Genomic DNA, 17,502 nt, shown 5'->3' on the forward strand with positions numbered 1-17,502 from the left:
AGGCCATGAAGTCAGAGCATGCCACTGAGGGGAAGACAGTCATGTTGGGCTGCAAGTTGGACTCCTTGACCCTGGTCAGCAACTGGGTGTGGTACAAGTAGAAAGCTCCAGGGACCAGGTAATCAGCAACAACTCCCAGAGCAAGTTCTTCATGATGTCCTTGGAGACCAAGAGAGAGCTGCACATCTCAAACCTGGACCTGGAGGCAGACCCTGGCAAGTATGTCTTCAATGGCACCAACTTGGGAGGGCACCACCAGCCAGACCATCATTTTGCTGCATGTGCAAAACCGCTCTGCCACCCTCTGGCCCTTCCTGGGTGTTGTGGCCAAGGCACTGGTGCTGATCACAGTTATTTTCATCTATGAGAAGTGGTGGAAGCCAGACAAGGTCCTGGATGATGATGACATGGGCTTGGCTCCTCTGAAGGGCAGCAGGCATATGAATACCAAAGGCAAGAACCTTTGCCAGAGGAGGCCCAACAAAGGTCTCCAGCCTCTGGCTGGTACAGCTTAGTGTCTGGTGTTTGCAGATTCTGTTATTTCCTCTTCAAGGAGACCGGCCCCACAAAAGCAGACCACACTGTGGGTCTGATAACATGTTCCTTTCCTTTTTAAAACTCAACTAGAGTTTCTACATGTAGAATTGTTCTTTAGGGGTTTGTTTTTTCCTTTTTAGACATTTTGTGAGCACCTTGATGGAGCCATGAGCTTCCTATGAGGCTCCTCCTGGCCTCTGACTGTCCCCTTACCATTCCTGTTCCTCCAGTCCTCCCACTGTCTCCTACCTGTCCCCTCAACCTGCCTCCTCCACGTCCCTTGGGCATTTAGCTGCCCAGCCCATTGTGGAGGGTGTGAAGAGCAAAATGGCCTTTTTCTGGGGCTCTCACTCTTAAAGCTGCTGGGCCTTGTTAGAGGGTCTGTGGAGGGTCAAGGGTTGTGCCCAGGGTGAGTGGGCACAGACTTCCTGCCTGTAGGAAGTCGGTTCTGGTGGGTTGCCTCAGGTCTGTGTCATGTGCTGGGACAGCCTGGACCACATGGCTGCTGGCAGGCCTGTCTGCCCCTCACTGCCCCTGCTGTGCCCCTGCCCAATTGTAGGGGAGGTGTACAGGGACAGAGGCTGCAGGAATTGCTGTGACAGCAACGGCAGAACCCTCTCCTCAGCTGTTCCCCTGCATCCTGACTTTCCCACCACTCACATGGTCACCAATAAAGAAAGGGTAACCAGTACAAAAAATTATTTGACCTACAAAATTATATTAGTTTCAAGTGTACAAGATAGTGATTTGATATTTTTATATATTATGAAATGATCACAATAGGTCTAGTTACTATTCATCATCACACAAAGGTATTAAATATTGTTGACTATATCCCCTGTGCTGTACATTATGTGCCTGTGGCTTATTTACAAGTGGAAATTTGTCTCTCAGTCCCCTTCACCTATTTTGCTTCTCTTCCACTCCCCTCCTCTCTGATAGTCACCAGTTTGTTCTCTGTATCTATGAGTCTGTTTCTGTTTCGTTTTTCAATACTATATATAAGTGAAATCATACAGTATTGGTCTTTCTCAATCTGACTTACTTCACTTAGCATAGTACCCTAAGTCCATCCCTGTGTCACAAATGGCAAAATTTCATTCTTTTTTATGGCCGAATAATATTCCGCTCTGTGTGTGTGTGTGTGTGTGTGTGTGTGTGTGTGTATGTGTGTGTGTGTGTGTCTGACATCTTTATCCATTCATGTACTGAGGAACATTTAGGTTGCTTCTAGATCTCAGGAATGTAATAATGTTGCAATAAACATAGAGGTACATACATCTTTTCAAATTAGTGTTTTCATTTGCTTCAGAAAAATACCAGAAGTGGAATTATTGGTAATTCTATTTTTACTTTTTGAGGAATCTCCATACAGTTTTCCATAGTGGCTATGGCAATGTACATTCCTACCAACAGTGCCTGAGAATTCCCATTTCCACATCCATGCCAACAGCTGTTATTTTTTTCTTTTTGACAATAGCCATTCCCCTGTCACCTCCATTCTCCTGTTAAACCCACTAGTGAATGGTTTTTAAAAATTTAGACTTACTTTGTAAATAATTTTACAATTCTCCCAGCTTTCCCTAATGTTAACATGCTATACAACTGTGGCACAATTACCAAAACCGGAAAATAAATACTGGTATAAAACAGTGAACTAATCTATAGACCTTATTAGAATTTTGCCAGTTTTCTCACTAATGTGCCTTTTTTTTTGGCTCCAGGATCCAATTCAGAATTCCACAAGAAGTTTAGTTATCACATCTCTCTAGTCTCCTCTAATCTGAGTTTTTCAATCTTTACATTTTGGTCAGTTGTTTTGTAGACTATCCTCAATTTGGATCTGTCTGATGTTTTCTCATGATTAAGGGACGGTTATGTATTTTTTACAATAATACCTCAAAAGTCATGCTGTGAACTTCTAAGTAGATAATGTCAGAAGGTTGAATGATGGTGATATGTTCTGTGTTCTGGTTCTAGCTTTGATCACACGGTTAAGGAAATATCTACCAAGTTCTTTATTATAAGGTTTCTATTTTCTTGTTTTTTGTAATTAAAAGTTATTTTGTGGCTTTGAAAATACTGTTTCTCATACTTTTGTTCATTAATCTTTATATCCATTAATGATTCTCTCTTGCAGTAATTATTATGGTGGTGTTTGTCTAAGGGTGATTTTTCTACTTATCATTCCCTCTATTATTCAGTGAATTTTTTATTTCAATTACTGTACTTTTTAGGGTTTTTTTTTTTAAAGCAGGCATTTGAAAAAAAAATAAATAAAATAAAGCAGGCATTTGACTTTTTAGACTCAAACTGCAAAACTCTTATTTATGGACAGCAGCTGAAATCTCACTTCAGTTTTTTTGTCTTTAGCTGCATCTGTCCCACACATGTAAGGTACTAGGATCATTCAGACATTTATAAGTAATTAGGGTATCTCACTTTCTGGCTCTCTTCTTTCTGAACTTCTTCCTCATATACTATCTTTTTTTTTTTTTTTGGTCCTGAATTGTCCTCTAGTTCTTCCGGCCCGAAAGACTGTGGATTTTCTATGGTAATACTAGTCATTGCATGTCATACCAGCTATGCCCTGCCCTCAGGCTAAAAAGGCATAAACTAGGAAAGGCACACAATGCCATTCTCTTCTTCTAAGTTTCTATTCCAAGCAGAATGGTCTCTAATACCTTTAGGAATTTGTTTTTTCATACTTTATCCGGAGTTTATATTTGTTATTTCAAGAGGGTCAATCTGACAGGAGCTTATTCAATCATACCCAAAGCAGAACAGGATCATCTGTATAACTGATTCTTTCACATTTATGAAGACTTGCTCTATGGCACAGTCAATTCTTGCAAATTTCCCATGTGTTCTTCCTATAAAGAATGTATATTTCTAATATTGCATATAAGGTTCTAGGTGAAAAAAAAAATAAGGTTCTAGGTGTTAAACTGAATTTGTTAATAGTTTTATTCAAAATTTTTACATATTTAATAATTCCATTTGCTTTACCTACCATTAGAAGGCAGTGTGATAAAATCTCTGCTATGATGCTGGATGTGTTAATTTCTTCACTCAAGCAATCAATTAATGATTTTAGGTTAGAGTCCTAGTGATGCTGATGATACTATTTCATATGACTCCAGTGGAAGGGCAATTAAAGTTATAATCTGACCCTTTTTTTTTTCTAAATCAATTCTGAATGTAACTTTGAGGGTAAAGTTCTACAACAATTAAAACATCACTTAAATGTTCTTGCCAAACTTAAATTAGCAGCATGTCAAGTAACAGAGTGGCTGGGATTTTGGAAACCTGAATTTGAATTGCATTTCTCTAGTAATAGGCTGTGAAATTTTTGGTGAGTACTTCGTCCCACACATCTTCCATCCTTTTCCTCTTTTGAGGTTCACTGCCCTCATTTATAAAACAAGATGACTGAACAAGACCAGATACTAGGAAGGCCTTGTCTCTGGTTCTGATATTCTCTGCATCAATAATATATATGGCCTATTAGACACAAATAGACTTGACATTATTGATGAAAAAAGGGCAAGTTGTCCTCGACAGCCGGAGTTAGGTGCCACGTAGTAAAAGGAGGTAACAAGATGCAATTGGCATCAGGGAGAGTACTGTTACCTGTGGAGGGCTGAAGGATTTCTAATCCCCTATAATTAACTATGGAGTCCATGTTCTGGCTCCTTAATACAAAGAAAACAATGTGGTTAATGGCCAGTTCCAGGCCTTTGCTGCTATAATGAAAATCAAACAGGCACCTGCATGGCTTTGCACATGACTCAGTAAAAAACAATCCCCTTGCTGTATGACTGCACTTGTATTTTCTTTGTTTATATACAGAGCTTTCTTGTCACATTCTGAAGTGCCTCTTTGAACCAACAGTATCATATCAATTATTTAAGGTTTGTACATCACTTTTCAATTAACAAACTCGTGGCTAAGAAAATATATACACACAATATATCAGCATATTCTTTAAATATTCCACGAAGAACAGGTTACTATGAATTAAAAATAAGGATGCTAATAAAATATTTAATGCTTTTTAAAAATGCCATGAAACATCAAGAAATTATGTCTTTCCAGTGAATCCTACACAGGTGTCAATATTAAACATGTACAGAATTAACTCACAAAAATGTTGCTTTGTCTCATTTGTCAACTCAATAAAGTGGGGATGCATCTATTCAGGTTACAGGAAGGGAAACTCTGGCTGAGGCTCAGGAGACTAGGATCCAGATCCTGGTTCCATTACTAGGTACTTGTGTGATCTCTGCCACATTTCAATTTGCTCATCTCTAATGTGGACTGTTTACAATTTCCAATAGGAGAAGTCTATTAAGCTATTTTCCCAGAGTTCAGTAGTATTTTAGCTGGTCTTTTTTATGATAAAAACACATAACATAAATTTACCATCTAACAATTTTTAAGTATACATTGCAATCTAATTAACTATAAGCACAATGTTGTAATGTTGTAAAACAGATGTTCAGAACTTTTTCATCTCACATGACTGCAACTCAACACTCACTAAATAGTAACTTCCCATTTCCCTTCATCCCAGCTCCTGGCAACCACCATTCTACTTGCTTTTTTATGAGTTTGACTACCTCAGATATCTCAAATAAGTGAGATCATGTAGTATTTGACCTTGTGTGACTTGTTTATTTTGCTTATTAGCACACTGCCCTCAGGTTCATCCATGTTGTAGCATAAGGCAGGACCATCTTTTTTATGGCTGAATAGTATTCCTCGAATATATACACATTTGCTTTATCCACTCATCTGTCAATGGACATTTAAGTTATTTCCACCCCTTGACTGTTATGAATAATGCTACAGTGAACATGAGAATGCAAAGGCAGGCCCATTTAATTTTATTGTGCTTTGCAGATACTGCATTTTTTACAAACTGAAGGTTTATGGCAACCCTGGATTGAGCAAGTCTATTGGGGCTATTTTTCCAACAGCATTTGGTCACTTCATGTGTCACATCTGGAAGTTCTCGAAATACTTCAAACTTTTTCATTATCATATCTGTTATGGTGATTTGTGATTGGTGAACTTTGATGTTATCATTGTAGCTGTTTTGGGGCACCATGAATTGCACTTGTATGAGATGATGAACTTGATAAATGTATGTGTTCTGACTGCTTCACCCACCTGCCATTCCCCCAACTCTCTCTCTCCTTGGATCTCCCTATTTCTTGAGGCACAATATTGAAGTTAGGCCAATTAATAACCTTACCCTGGCCTCTAAGTGCTCAAGTGACAAGAAGATTTGGATGTCTCTCACTTTAAATCAAAAGCTAGAAAGGACTGGACTCAGGGGGGAAGGCATGTCAAAAGCTGAGATAGGCCAAAAAGCTAAGCCTCCTGCACCAAACAGTTAGCTAAGTTGTACACACACAGGAAAAGTTCTTGGAGGAAATTTTTTTTCTTGAAGGAAATTAAAAGTGCTACTCCAGTGAACACACTAATGATAAGAAAGTGAAACAGCCTTATGGCTGATATAGAGAAAGTTTCAGTTGTCTAGATTAAAAAAAAAATCAAACCAGCCTCAATATTTCTTTAAGCCAAAACCTAATTCAGAGCAAGGTCCTAACTCTCTTCAATTCTATGAGAGCTGAGAAGTGAGAAAGGTATAGAAGAAAAGTTAGCAGAGGTTGAATAAGGAGATTTAAGGAGAAAAGCCATCACTACCTAAAAGTGTAGAGTGAAGCAGGAAGTGTTGATATAGAAGCTACAGCAAGTTATTCAGAAAATCTAGTTAAAATAATAAATAAAGGTGGCTACATGAAACAACAGGTTTTCTCAATGTAAATGAAACTGCTTTATATTGGAAGAAGATGCCATCTAGGACTTTTCATAGCTAGAGAGGAGAAATCCATGAATGGTTTCAAAGCTTCAAAGGGCAGTAGACTCTTGTTAGGAGCTCATGCGGCTGGTTACCGTAAGCTGAATCCAATGCTTATTCACCATTCTGAAAATCCTAGGGCTCTTAAGAATTATGCTAAATCTACTGTACCTCTGCTCTATAAATGGAACAACAAAGCCTAGATGACAGCACATTTATTTCTGAACCTGGTTTACTGAATATTTTAAGTCTATTGTGAATACCTGCTTGCTTAAAAAAAAAGATTTAGGGATCCCTGAGTGGCGCAGCGGTTTGGCGCCTGCCTTTGGCCCAGGGCGCGATCCTGGAGACCCGGGATCGAATCCCACATGGGGCTCCCTGCATGGAGCCTGCTTCTCCCTCTGCCTGTGTCTCTGCCTCTCTCTCTCTCTGTGACTATCATAAATAATTAAAAAAAAAAAAAGATTTATTGTTTTTAAATTTTATTTTTTCATGAGAGACACACAGAGAGGCAGAGACACAGGTAGAGGGAAAAGCAGGCTCCATGCAGAGTGCCTGATGTGGGACTTGATCTAGGACCCTGGGATCACGACCTGCGTGGAAGGCAGATGCTCAACCATTGAGCTACCCAGGTGCTCCTAGAAAAAAAGATTTCTTTCAAAATATTATTGCTTACTGACAATGCATCTGGTCACCCAAGAGTTCTGATGGAGATGTACAATGAAATAAATGTTGTTTTCATGCCTACTAACAAAATATCCATCTCACTGATCAAGGAGTCACTGTGAATTTCAAGTCCTATAACTCAAGAAATACATTTCTAAGACTGTAGTTGCCACAGGTGGTGATTCTTCTGATGGATCTGGACAAAGCAAATTGAAAACCTTCTGGAAAGGATTCATCATTCTAGATGCCATTAAGAATATTTGTGATTCATGGGAAGAAGTCAAAATACCAACATTAGCAGGAATCTGGAAGAAGTTAAGTTCCAATCTTCATGAGGACTTTGAGGGGTTCCAGATGAGGAAGTAACTACAGCTGTGATGGAAACAGCAAGAGAATTAGAATTAGAAGTGGAGCCTGATGCTGGGACTGAAATACTGCAATCTCATGACAAAACTTTAATGGATGAGTTGTCAGTTCTTAAAGATGAGCAAAGAAAGTGGTTTCTTGATATGGACTCTGATGAAGATGCTATAAAGATTGTTGAAATGACAAAAAAAGGATTAAGAATATTATGTAAAGTTAATTGATAAAGCAGTGGCAAGATTTGAGAGGGTGGACTCCAATACTGACAGAAGTTGCACTGTGGGTAACATGCTATCAAATTGTATCACATGTAACAGAAAAATCATTTGTGAAAGGAAGAGTCAATAAACGTGGCAAACTTCATTGTTGTCTTATTTAAGAAATTGTCAAATAAACTTTATCAGGGAATTGAAAAAGCTCTACTCTGGAAAGTATGAAACATGATGAAAGAAACTGAAGATGACACAAATGGAAAGGTGTTCACGGATTGGGAGAATAAATACTGTTAAGGTGTCCATGTTACTCAAAGCACTCTACAGACATCATGTAATTCCTATCAAAATACCAACAGCATTTTCCACAGAACTAGAGCAAATAATCCTAAAATATGTATGGAATCACAAAAATCCACAAATAGCCAAAGAAATCTTTAAAAAGAACAAAACTGGAGGTAGCACAATCCCAGATTTCAAGATACACTATCACACTATAGTAATCAGAACAGTATAGAATTGGCACAAAAATAGATACACAGATCAATGGAATGGAATTGAGAGCCCAGAAATAAATCTACAACTAAATGGTCAATTCAATTTCAACAGAAGAAGCAAGAATATGCAATGGGAAAAAGAAAGACTCTCCAACAAATGGTGTTGGGAAAACTGGACAGTTACATGCAAAAGAATAAAACTGGATGAATTTCTTCTACCATACTAAAAAATAAACTCAAAGTGGATTAAAGACCTAAATATGAGACCTGAAACCATAAAAATCCTAGAGGACGACACAGGCAGTAACCTATGTGACATCAGCCAGAGCAACGTTTTTCTAGATATGTTCCTGAGGCAAAAGAAGCAAAAAATTTAAAAGTTTCTGCACAGAAAAGGAAACACTCAACAAAACTGAATGGGAGAAGGTATTTGCAAAGGAAATATCTGACAAAGGGTTGGTATCTGAAATATATAAAGAATTTATAGAACTTAACACTCCAAAAACAAATAATCCAATTAAAAAATGAGAAGACAACAGACATTTCTCCAAAGAAGACATCCAGATGGCCAACAGTTACACATGAAAAGATTCTCCACATCACTAATCATCAGGGAAATGCAAATCAAAACCACAATGAGATATTACCTTACACCTGTCAGAATACTAAAATAAAAAACAAGAAACAATAAACATTGGTGAGGATGAGATAAAAAGGAACCCTACTGCATTGTCGGTGGGAATGCTAACTGGTGCAGCCACTGTGGAAAACAGTACAAAGGTTCCTCAAAAAATTAAGAAAAGAATTATCTTATTATCCTCTGCTGGGTATTCACCCAAAGAATATGAAAACACTAATAAAAAGAGATACATGCACCCCTATGTTTACTGCAGCAGTATTTGCACAGTAACCAAACTGTGGAAGTGGTCCGAGTGTTCAATGACGGACAGATGAATGAATAAAGATGTGGTATATCTTATTCTTAGATTTGTTGACTTGTTTGTGAATTAACACGTGATCTACACTGGCGAACATTCCATATGTGCTTGAGAAAAATGTGTATTTTGCTGCTGTTGAGTGGAATAGTTTTTACATACGTGTAAGGTCTATTTGGTCTGCAGTGATGTTTAAGGGCATCTGTTTCCCTAATTAGTTTTCTTTCTGGATGTTTTTCCATTATTCAAATTTGGGTATTGAAATCCCCTACTTTTATTGTGTTGCTGTCTTTTTCTCTCTTCAAATCTTTCAATGTTTGCTTTTAGTACTTGGGTGTCCTGATGGGTGTCTATGTACTTGCAAATTGTTTTATCTTCCTGGAACACTGAAAATTGTACTTTGTCTTCTAAGAGTTTTTCACTTTAAGACTATTTAGTCTTATAGAAGCATAGCCACTCTGCTCTCTTTTGGTTATCATTTGCATGGAATATCTTTTTCAATTCTTTCACCTTCATCTTACATGGCCCTTAAACCTAAAGTGAGTCTCTTGAGTCTATTTGAGTAGACAGTATATAGTTGGATCTTGATCCATTCAGCCTCTGTATGTCTTTTTATTGGGGAGTTTAACCCACTTACATTTATAGTAATTATTGGTAGAGAAGGGCTTACTATTTCCATTTTGTTAATTATTTTCTGTCTTGTAGTTCCTGGTCCCTCATTCTATTCCTGATGTCTTCCTTTGTGCTGATTGTTTTGTAGTAACATGCTTTGATTCCATTCTCATTTTCTTCTGTGTATCTTCTATAGATATTTTCTTTATGGTTACCAGTAGGCTTACATATAACATAGTTATAATAATCCATTTTAAGCTAATAACTTCAAATGCAAACAAATATACTATCCTTTTACCTCTCCTCCTAACATTCTGTTCACCAAATACACTTTTTTAATGCATGGAGCCCAATGCATGTCTTGAACTCACAACCCTGAGATCAAGATCCGACTTGAGATCAAGAGCTGGATGCTTAACTGGCTGAGCTACCTAGGTGCCCCACAAAACACATATCTTTATATTAGATACTCATGAATATATTTTTACAGTTACAGTTATTTCTACATTTTTATATAGAAATATATACGTTTTACTAGAAAATTTCTATACTATAATTCTATGTCAGAATTAAAATGATTTACAGCTTTGTTACAGTATGACAACATACTGTATTAGTCTATATATTTGCCAGCAAGCTTTACACAGCTGACCTTTGAATAACATGATGAATAGGGATGCCAACCCTGTGTACAGTCGAAAATCCAAATACAACTTTTGATTCCCCCAAAACGTAACCACTAAGAGCCTTCTGTTGAGTGGAAGGCTTACCAATAACATAAACAGTTGATTAACACATATTTTGTATGTCATATGCATTATATACTATATTCCTACAATGAAGTAAGCTAGAGAGAAGAATATGTTATTAAGAAAATTTTAAGGGAAAGAAAATACATTTACAGTACGTATGTTTATTTAAAAAATCCACATATAAGTGTACCCATGAAGTTCAAACCCGTGTTGTTCAAGGATCAACTGTACTTTAATATGCTTTTGTAATGCTGTTTAGCATCTTTTTGTTTCTACCTGAAGGACTCATTTTAGAATTTCTTCTTCTTAAAAACTTTTTTTTTAAAGATTTTTTTAAAAGATTTATTTTATTCATGAGAGACACAGAGAGAAAGAGGCAGAGACACAGGTAGAGGGAGGAGAAGCAGGCTCCATGCAGGGAGCCCGACATGGGACCTGATCCCAGGACTCCAGGATCACACCCTGGGCTGAAGGCAGGCGTTAAACTGCTGAGCCACCCAGGTGTCTCAAGATTTTGTTTTTTAAGTAACCTCTACACCCAATGTGGGGCTCAAACTCAAGGCAAGGATCAAGAGTTGCCATGCTCGATGGATTGAGCCAGCCAGGTACTCCTCACTTCAGAATTTCTTGAAAGGCAGGTCTAGTGGTGATGCATTCCCTTAGGTTTTGTTTATCTGGTTAAGTTTTTACTTCTTCATTCTTGAAGGATAATCTTATTGGATGTAGTTTTCTTGGTTGGCATATTTTTCTTTTAGCATTTTGAGTATATCTTGCTACTTCTTTTGGCCTGTAGGGTTTCTGGTGAGAAATCATTAATTTTATGAGGGTTCCCTTGTATATGACAAGTCACTTTCTTCTTGCTGCTTTCAAAATTCTTTGTCTCTGACTTTTGAAAAAGTTGATTATAATGTTTCAGTGTGGATTTCTTTGTGTTCATTATAGTTGGGAGTCTGTGGGGCTTTTTGAATCTGGATATCCATCTCCTTCCCCAGACTGGGAAATTTTTAGCTATTATTTCTTTAAATAAACTTTCCTCCCCATTCTACTTTTTTCTTTTGGGAGTACCCATGTATATTGGTCTAACTGATGGTACTGCATACATCCTTTAGGCTTTTTTCATTCCTTTTCCTTTTTGTTCCTTTGACTGCATAATTTCAGATGACTTGTCTTTGAGTTCACACATTCTTTCTTCTATTCGATCAAGCCTGCTCTTGAACTCCCCCACCTAACTTTTCAGTTCAATTATTGTATTCTTCAGCTCTAAAACTTGTTTTTAAAAAGTATTTTCTCTTTATTTTCATTTTGTTCATGCATCATTTTCTTGAGCTCATTGAACATCTTTATAATTAGTTTTATTTCTTTGCAGTTAATTCATATACTTGTTTCTTTAAGATTGGTTTCCAGAGCTTTATCTTGTTCCTTTGTATGGGCCATGTTGCCCTGTTTCTTTGTGAGTCTTATATCTTTGTGTTAGGATCTGCACATTTGAAAAAAAAAAAAAAGTACCTCTTCTAGACTTTACATTCTGGCTTTGTAAGAAGGAAGACACCAATATCTTGGCTAGGAAATTTGGAGGCTTCTGAAACCTTTCTGTGGGTGATGTGTACCTTTCTCTAGACCTGTGTGTATAATCTCTCAATTAGAGAGTTTTGTTGTTTTTCTTTTAGTTTCTTTTTCAGGACATCATAATCTCTTGCTCCCTCTGGTGTCTGTCTGCAACACTGTAAATTCTCTGGTTCTACAGCAGCAAGCTGCCCTGCTCTCTCTGTTATCAGGGGCTACTAGGCACCCAAAGTATCCCTGTTCCCTATCAGAGCTCTGAGTAAGATGAAACAGGTACCCCCCTTGGGAAGCCCTCCAAAAATCCAGGAGGTCAGACTCATGCTACTCCTCTCTTCTTCCTAAAGAAGAACCCATGAGCTGGGGTATTGTCTGGCAGGACTGAGCTACGCTGGCCTGGGGAAGGGGGTGAACACAACTAAAATGAAACAGTTCTTCTTACTCATTTCAATGTGGCTATTCTTGGCTTTGAGATAGCCTGGGGTACTTTAACATCTTAACTGTCTTCCGGAACTCTCATAATGGTATTTTGGTATATATACTGTTAAGGTGGTATCTCTGTGGGGGAATGAGGGCTGGGACTTCCTGTTCTGCCATTCTGCTCTTTTCACTGGTCTTTTTATTTCCTTCCAATGTGCATATCTGTTCTTCTCAAGGAGGCATTTCAAAGCTTGAGACCCACTGTTCCATTCACTGGAAAGAGTTAGGCTCAGAAAAGATGCTTAACCATGCTTCTAGAATGACAGAAGTTAATCTGCTTTAACATATTTAGAAACTTTCATGCTTCTTGGAAGATAATACATCTATGTGAGACTTCATTCTGGATCATGCCTGTCTAAATGTATTGTTCTTACAAGGCTCCAAATAAATTCCCCAAGAGCTCATCCTAAAAATCCTACTTTGAATCTCTACTACAAATTATACTTTATAGTGTCAACTGTGCTAATTTATCTTTTGTAAAAATCATAACTCAGAATTGTAGAATTTCTACCCTTCCTCAAGGCATACTAAAATCTTCCCAAAACCTCTCTAATGCTCCCAGTTAGAATTCATTCATTAAATATTTAAGGAGAACCTCTTATGTGCCAGGTTCTCTTCTTGGGTGCTTAGGCTCTGTAGCTCTCAGTACATCACAGAATTTCTCATGGCTTTTCTCTAGTATTTGTGTGTGCAAGTTCTTCCTTAACTGGGCTTCTAGAGTGAAGGAACTGTGTCCAATTACCTCTGTGATCCTGGCATCTATACAGTACGTTGCACATGTAGAGTGCTAGAACAAAGTCTATGCAGCTAAACCAAAAAAAAAAAAAAAATCTACACAATTTCAGTTTGCTAAAGAACCAAAAAGGTTTAAGTGCCTCATTATTAGGTGTCTTACAAATCCTATCAGATCTCAATTCATTAGCTTCTTTTATGCTTCCTTCTTATCCTTCTGGAAAATGTGTTAATGACTAACTTCTATCATTGCTTATAGGGTATGCAAATTAGTGGTCCATATTCTGGTTACATGGATATCAAACCACTTATCAAAAAAAAAAAAGAAAGAAAAAGAATTCAAGTGATTTCAAGAGACATAAAAATCACCATCTTAGCCATCTCTACCCTCTGTCTCCCCAAATTAGGAAACAATTCTCTTTCTCAAGTGTCACAAACTTAGTCACAGCAGTATTAGAATTGACAGCTACAGAATAAGAAGTCTAAAGGAACTCTATAAACCAGGAAGTGCATGTATAAGGAAAGGAGGAATAAAGTGTGCTTGGTAAACAAATGTCCTAGGATTATGGTTCAGAATGGAGCAAAAATAAACACAGAATGTGCTAAAATTCTGAGTGTCAAGAAACCATGAGGTCACAAGCAAGAGAATATTACTTAAAGGAAACTCAGGCTTTCAAAGGAGAGGGAGAGGATCAAGCTACTTACAAGCTCCTGGCGCATGGTAGGCACTTAGTAAATGACAGCTACTATGAGGAGCTAAGGCCTAGCTCAAATCCCCTCCTTTGTGATGTCCCAGGCTATAAAACGCCTTCCTCTGTGCTCCCACTGTAGTCTGTTACAGGCTGCCATCACACTGTTTACTACGTGCAATCTGCATATCTGTTCCCACTCCTAAAACGGAATTTCCCAGATGGTGGGGATTATATCCCATGCTTCTCTGGAAGTGGACATAGTAAGCAATTATTAAGTGAGAGAAGAGTTAGGTACCTCATGTGATATCTCTTAATAAGAATAGTTTTGTTTTGTTTTTTTTTTTTACTGTTAAAGATTTTATTTGTTCATTCATGAGAGATACAGAGAGAGGCGGAAGAATAGGTTTTGAATAGAAAAGACTGAAGAGCTAGGACAGAAGATCCTGTCTGTAAATCTTCTTACTCATCCCTTCACATTTCAAAGGCCATCTTTTTTGTTACCTGTCCTGTTCAAAGTGTATTAATATTTCTTCTTCCATTATCAATATAGAATAAATTTCACAGAATAAACTCATCCAGATGATCCATGGAACATTTTTTTTTTAATTTTCACTTCTTATTTTAAAATAATTTTAAAGTAAGAGATATGTTTCAAAAATAGTGGAGTTCTTTTTGCCCAGCACCCCCCCCCTACTGTTAACAAATTACAAAACCATACTATAATTATTGAAAGCAGGAAATTAATATTGAGTTGGTAAAATTAACTATTTTATAGACTATTTGAATTTCCCAGTTTTCTCACTAATGTTCTTTTCCTGGTATAGGATCCCACATTACATTTACTTGTCAGAATGTCCTCCGATCTTGACACTTCTCCACTCTTCCTTTGTCTTTCACAACACTGACACTTTTGAAAAGTAGCAGTTACTGTGTAGAATGTCTCTCAATTTGGGTTTGAGAGACCTAGGCTTGACTCTTAGCTCTGTGACTTTCTATTTATGTAGTCTTGGGCAAGCCACTATCTCTGGGACTCAAGTTTCCTTGTTGGTAAAATCCTGACTTTATGTTTAAAAAAATTAAATGAGGCAATATATATTAAAATGTCTGGAATATGTGACCATACAACAAAGGCTAAGGCTTTTCTCCTTGTTCCTGCCCTTCAGCTGTTTTGAGTAGAATTGTGTGCTAAAATGTCTTACCCATACTTTAATGCCTTCTTTTATGGATAAAACAAAAAATAATTTGGCCCTAAAGTGATGACTCAGTGTCATCATGGTAAATAGCCACTGCTGTATTGTGTCAACAGTTCCAGGTCTGTGCCTCTGTTCTCTCTCACTGTCGACCCCTCCCAACATCAGTAGGCCCGCCTGGAAGGGCCTCCTCATTCCCTTTCTGATTCTCAGCTTGAGACATGGGGGGATCCATTTTTCTGTCATATATTCATCAACGATGTACTAAATCTACCAAGTACCAGGCACTGTGTTACGATCCGGGAGAGGGTGATCATTTACCTCCTATCCTTGTTGATTTTATGGCTAATGGGGAAATGGTCAGGTAAATAGTCAATTCAATGTGATCAATTCTTTGAAAGAGGTAAGGGCTAGGAGCACATAAAAAATTCCTAACCTGGACTTGAGGAGAGTCAGGTTGGGGAAGGTTTCATGACAAAGATGCCATGTTTCAGGTAGGGTCTGTAGAATGTACAGAAATTAGCCAGATGGGGATCCCTGGGTGGCGCAGCGGTTTGGCGCCTGCCTTTGGCCCAGGGCGCGATCCTGGAGACCCGGGATCGAATCCCACATCAGGCTCCCAGTGCATGGAGCCTGCTTCTCCCTCTGCCTGTGTCTCTGCCTCTCTCTCTCTCTCTCTGTGACTATCATAAATAAATAAAAATTTAAAAAAAAAAAAAAAAAAAAGAAATTAGCCAGATGGAGGAGGAAAGACAGAAAAAGGCATGTGGTTTAGAAAGAGGCATTAGAACTGTGTGTGGAGTAAAAGTAAATCGGTTCTGAAAAATAAATCTCCTGTGTTGTAAACTTGCAGCTTGAGAGAGATTTTGTGCCAATACCTCAGGGGCTCAGAAACTTCACCAGGAAACTTCTGGCCTCAGGGTTCCTGTTCTGGAGGCTGCGGTTGACAGACCTAAACCTTTAGATATTACACTGAGCTGAACTCTTCCAACATCTGTGAACTGAAGCAAAATTTAAGGCTACAATTGGCTGCTTGTTTCCATTTCAAAAGTATAACAGGTTTGCCCCTTTTTGACAGAGGAATTTCTTGCTTCAAAAAAATATATATCAAGGGCCACCAAAAAACCCTTTATAAACTGACCCTTTTAACTGAGTTGGCAAGAGAGGTTTTGAGGCTTTCCTAAGCTTTCTTCTGTTCTATAGCACTCATTCCTGTGGGCTCAGAGGTTTGGCGTGGAGTCCAGCTGACTCCAAAGGCCCGGTAGTTGGCAAGTGTTACAAGTATATTATCTGTTAAATATTGGAACTTAGGAGACTCTAATATGAGATTTTCAAATTAAGAGGTCTCTTTGTCAGTCTCTAGTTCACTCTCCTCATCATCTTCACTTTATTTACATCTGGAGGGTAAATAAGCTGAATTCTTTTAGTTTTCCCCACAGGCAATATTTCCCAAACCGTAACTGCTTCTAACTCAAAGCAGTAATATTGCATACCGTCAACTGGTGTATCAGGAGGTCCATTAAGAAGGTAATCTTGTTACTAAACAGAACATCGGTGCAATTTTCTGAGCAGTTATTGCAGGTGAGGTTGTAAACATTGATTGCATTGCAGAGACACCTAATAGAAGGAGAGAAACACCATTTGTAAAACTTGAACAACTCTTCTCTAAACAATTTAAAATACATAAAATGAATGGTACAAAAGCAACAGGCACAGGATAGAAATCACTCTGAAAAAACAAGCCAATTATTAGGTACAAGGCCCATCAGCTAGATATAAAAGCTTACACTTTTTTTTTATCCAAAGCCCATTGATTGTTAGTATCTAATACTTGCCTCTGACTAATTTCTTAGTTACACAGCAGATAATGGAAATGTATTTAATTAATAGTCTATCTGATAACGCCTATTTAAAAAATTTTCTTTTTTAACTTAAATTTTACTTAGTTAACATATAGTGCAGTATTGGTTTCTGGAGAATTCAGTGATTCAATACTGAAGTATAACACCGAGTACTCATCACAACAAATGACCTCTTTTATTTTTTTAAGATTTATTTGAGAGAGACATCGTGTATGCACGTGTGTGGGACAGGGGAGGTGCATAGAGAGAAGCGGAGAGAGAATTTCTAGCAGACTCTCTGCTAAGGGAAGAGACTGGCATGGGCTCAATCCCATGACCTCAAGATCATGACCCAAGCTGAAATCAAGAGTCAGATGCTCAACTGACTGAGCGACCCAGGTTCCCCACAACAAGTGTCCTCTTTAACACCCACCACCCATCTAGCTCATTCCCCATCTACTTCCCTCTACAAACCTTCATTTTGTTCTCTATGGTTAGGAGTCTCTTACAGTTCGTTTCCCTCTTTCTTTCCCACCCCTTCCCATATGAGTGAGATCATATGGC

At 38.0% G+C, this 17,502-nt stretch overlaps 1 protein-coding gene across 6 annotated transcripts in view; it reads right to left on the reverse strand.

Moving 5' to 3' along the window:
- The window catches only part of SCAPER (S-phase cyclin A associated protein in the ER), a 422,176-nt gene that overhangs the window by 109,712 nt on the left and 294,962 nt on the right, over positions 1 to 17,502 (reverse strand). For all 6 annotated transcript variants that reach the window (XM_041742633.1, XM_041742638.1, XM_041742635.1 and 3 more), the window contains one exon: positions 16,591 to 16,714. In XM_041742633.1, coding sequence (XP_041598567.1) covers positions 16,591 to 16,714 — 124 coding nt within the window. The remainder of the gene's footprint in view (positions 1 to 16,590; positions 16,715 to 17,502) is intronic.

The sequence above is a fragment of the Vulpes lagopus genome, chromosome 2, assembly GCF_018345385.1.
Source record: "Vulpes lagopus strain Blue_001 chromosome 2, ASM1834538v1, whole genome shotgun sequence".
NCBI classification, from domain to species: Eukaryota; Metazoa; Chordata; class Mammalia; order Carnivora; family Canidae; genus Vulpes; species Vulpes lagopus.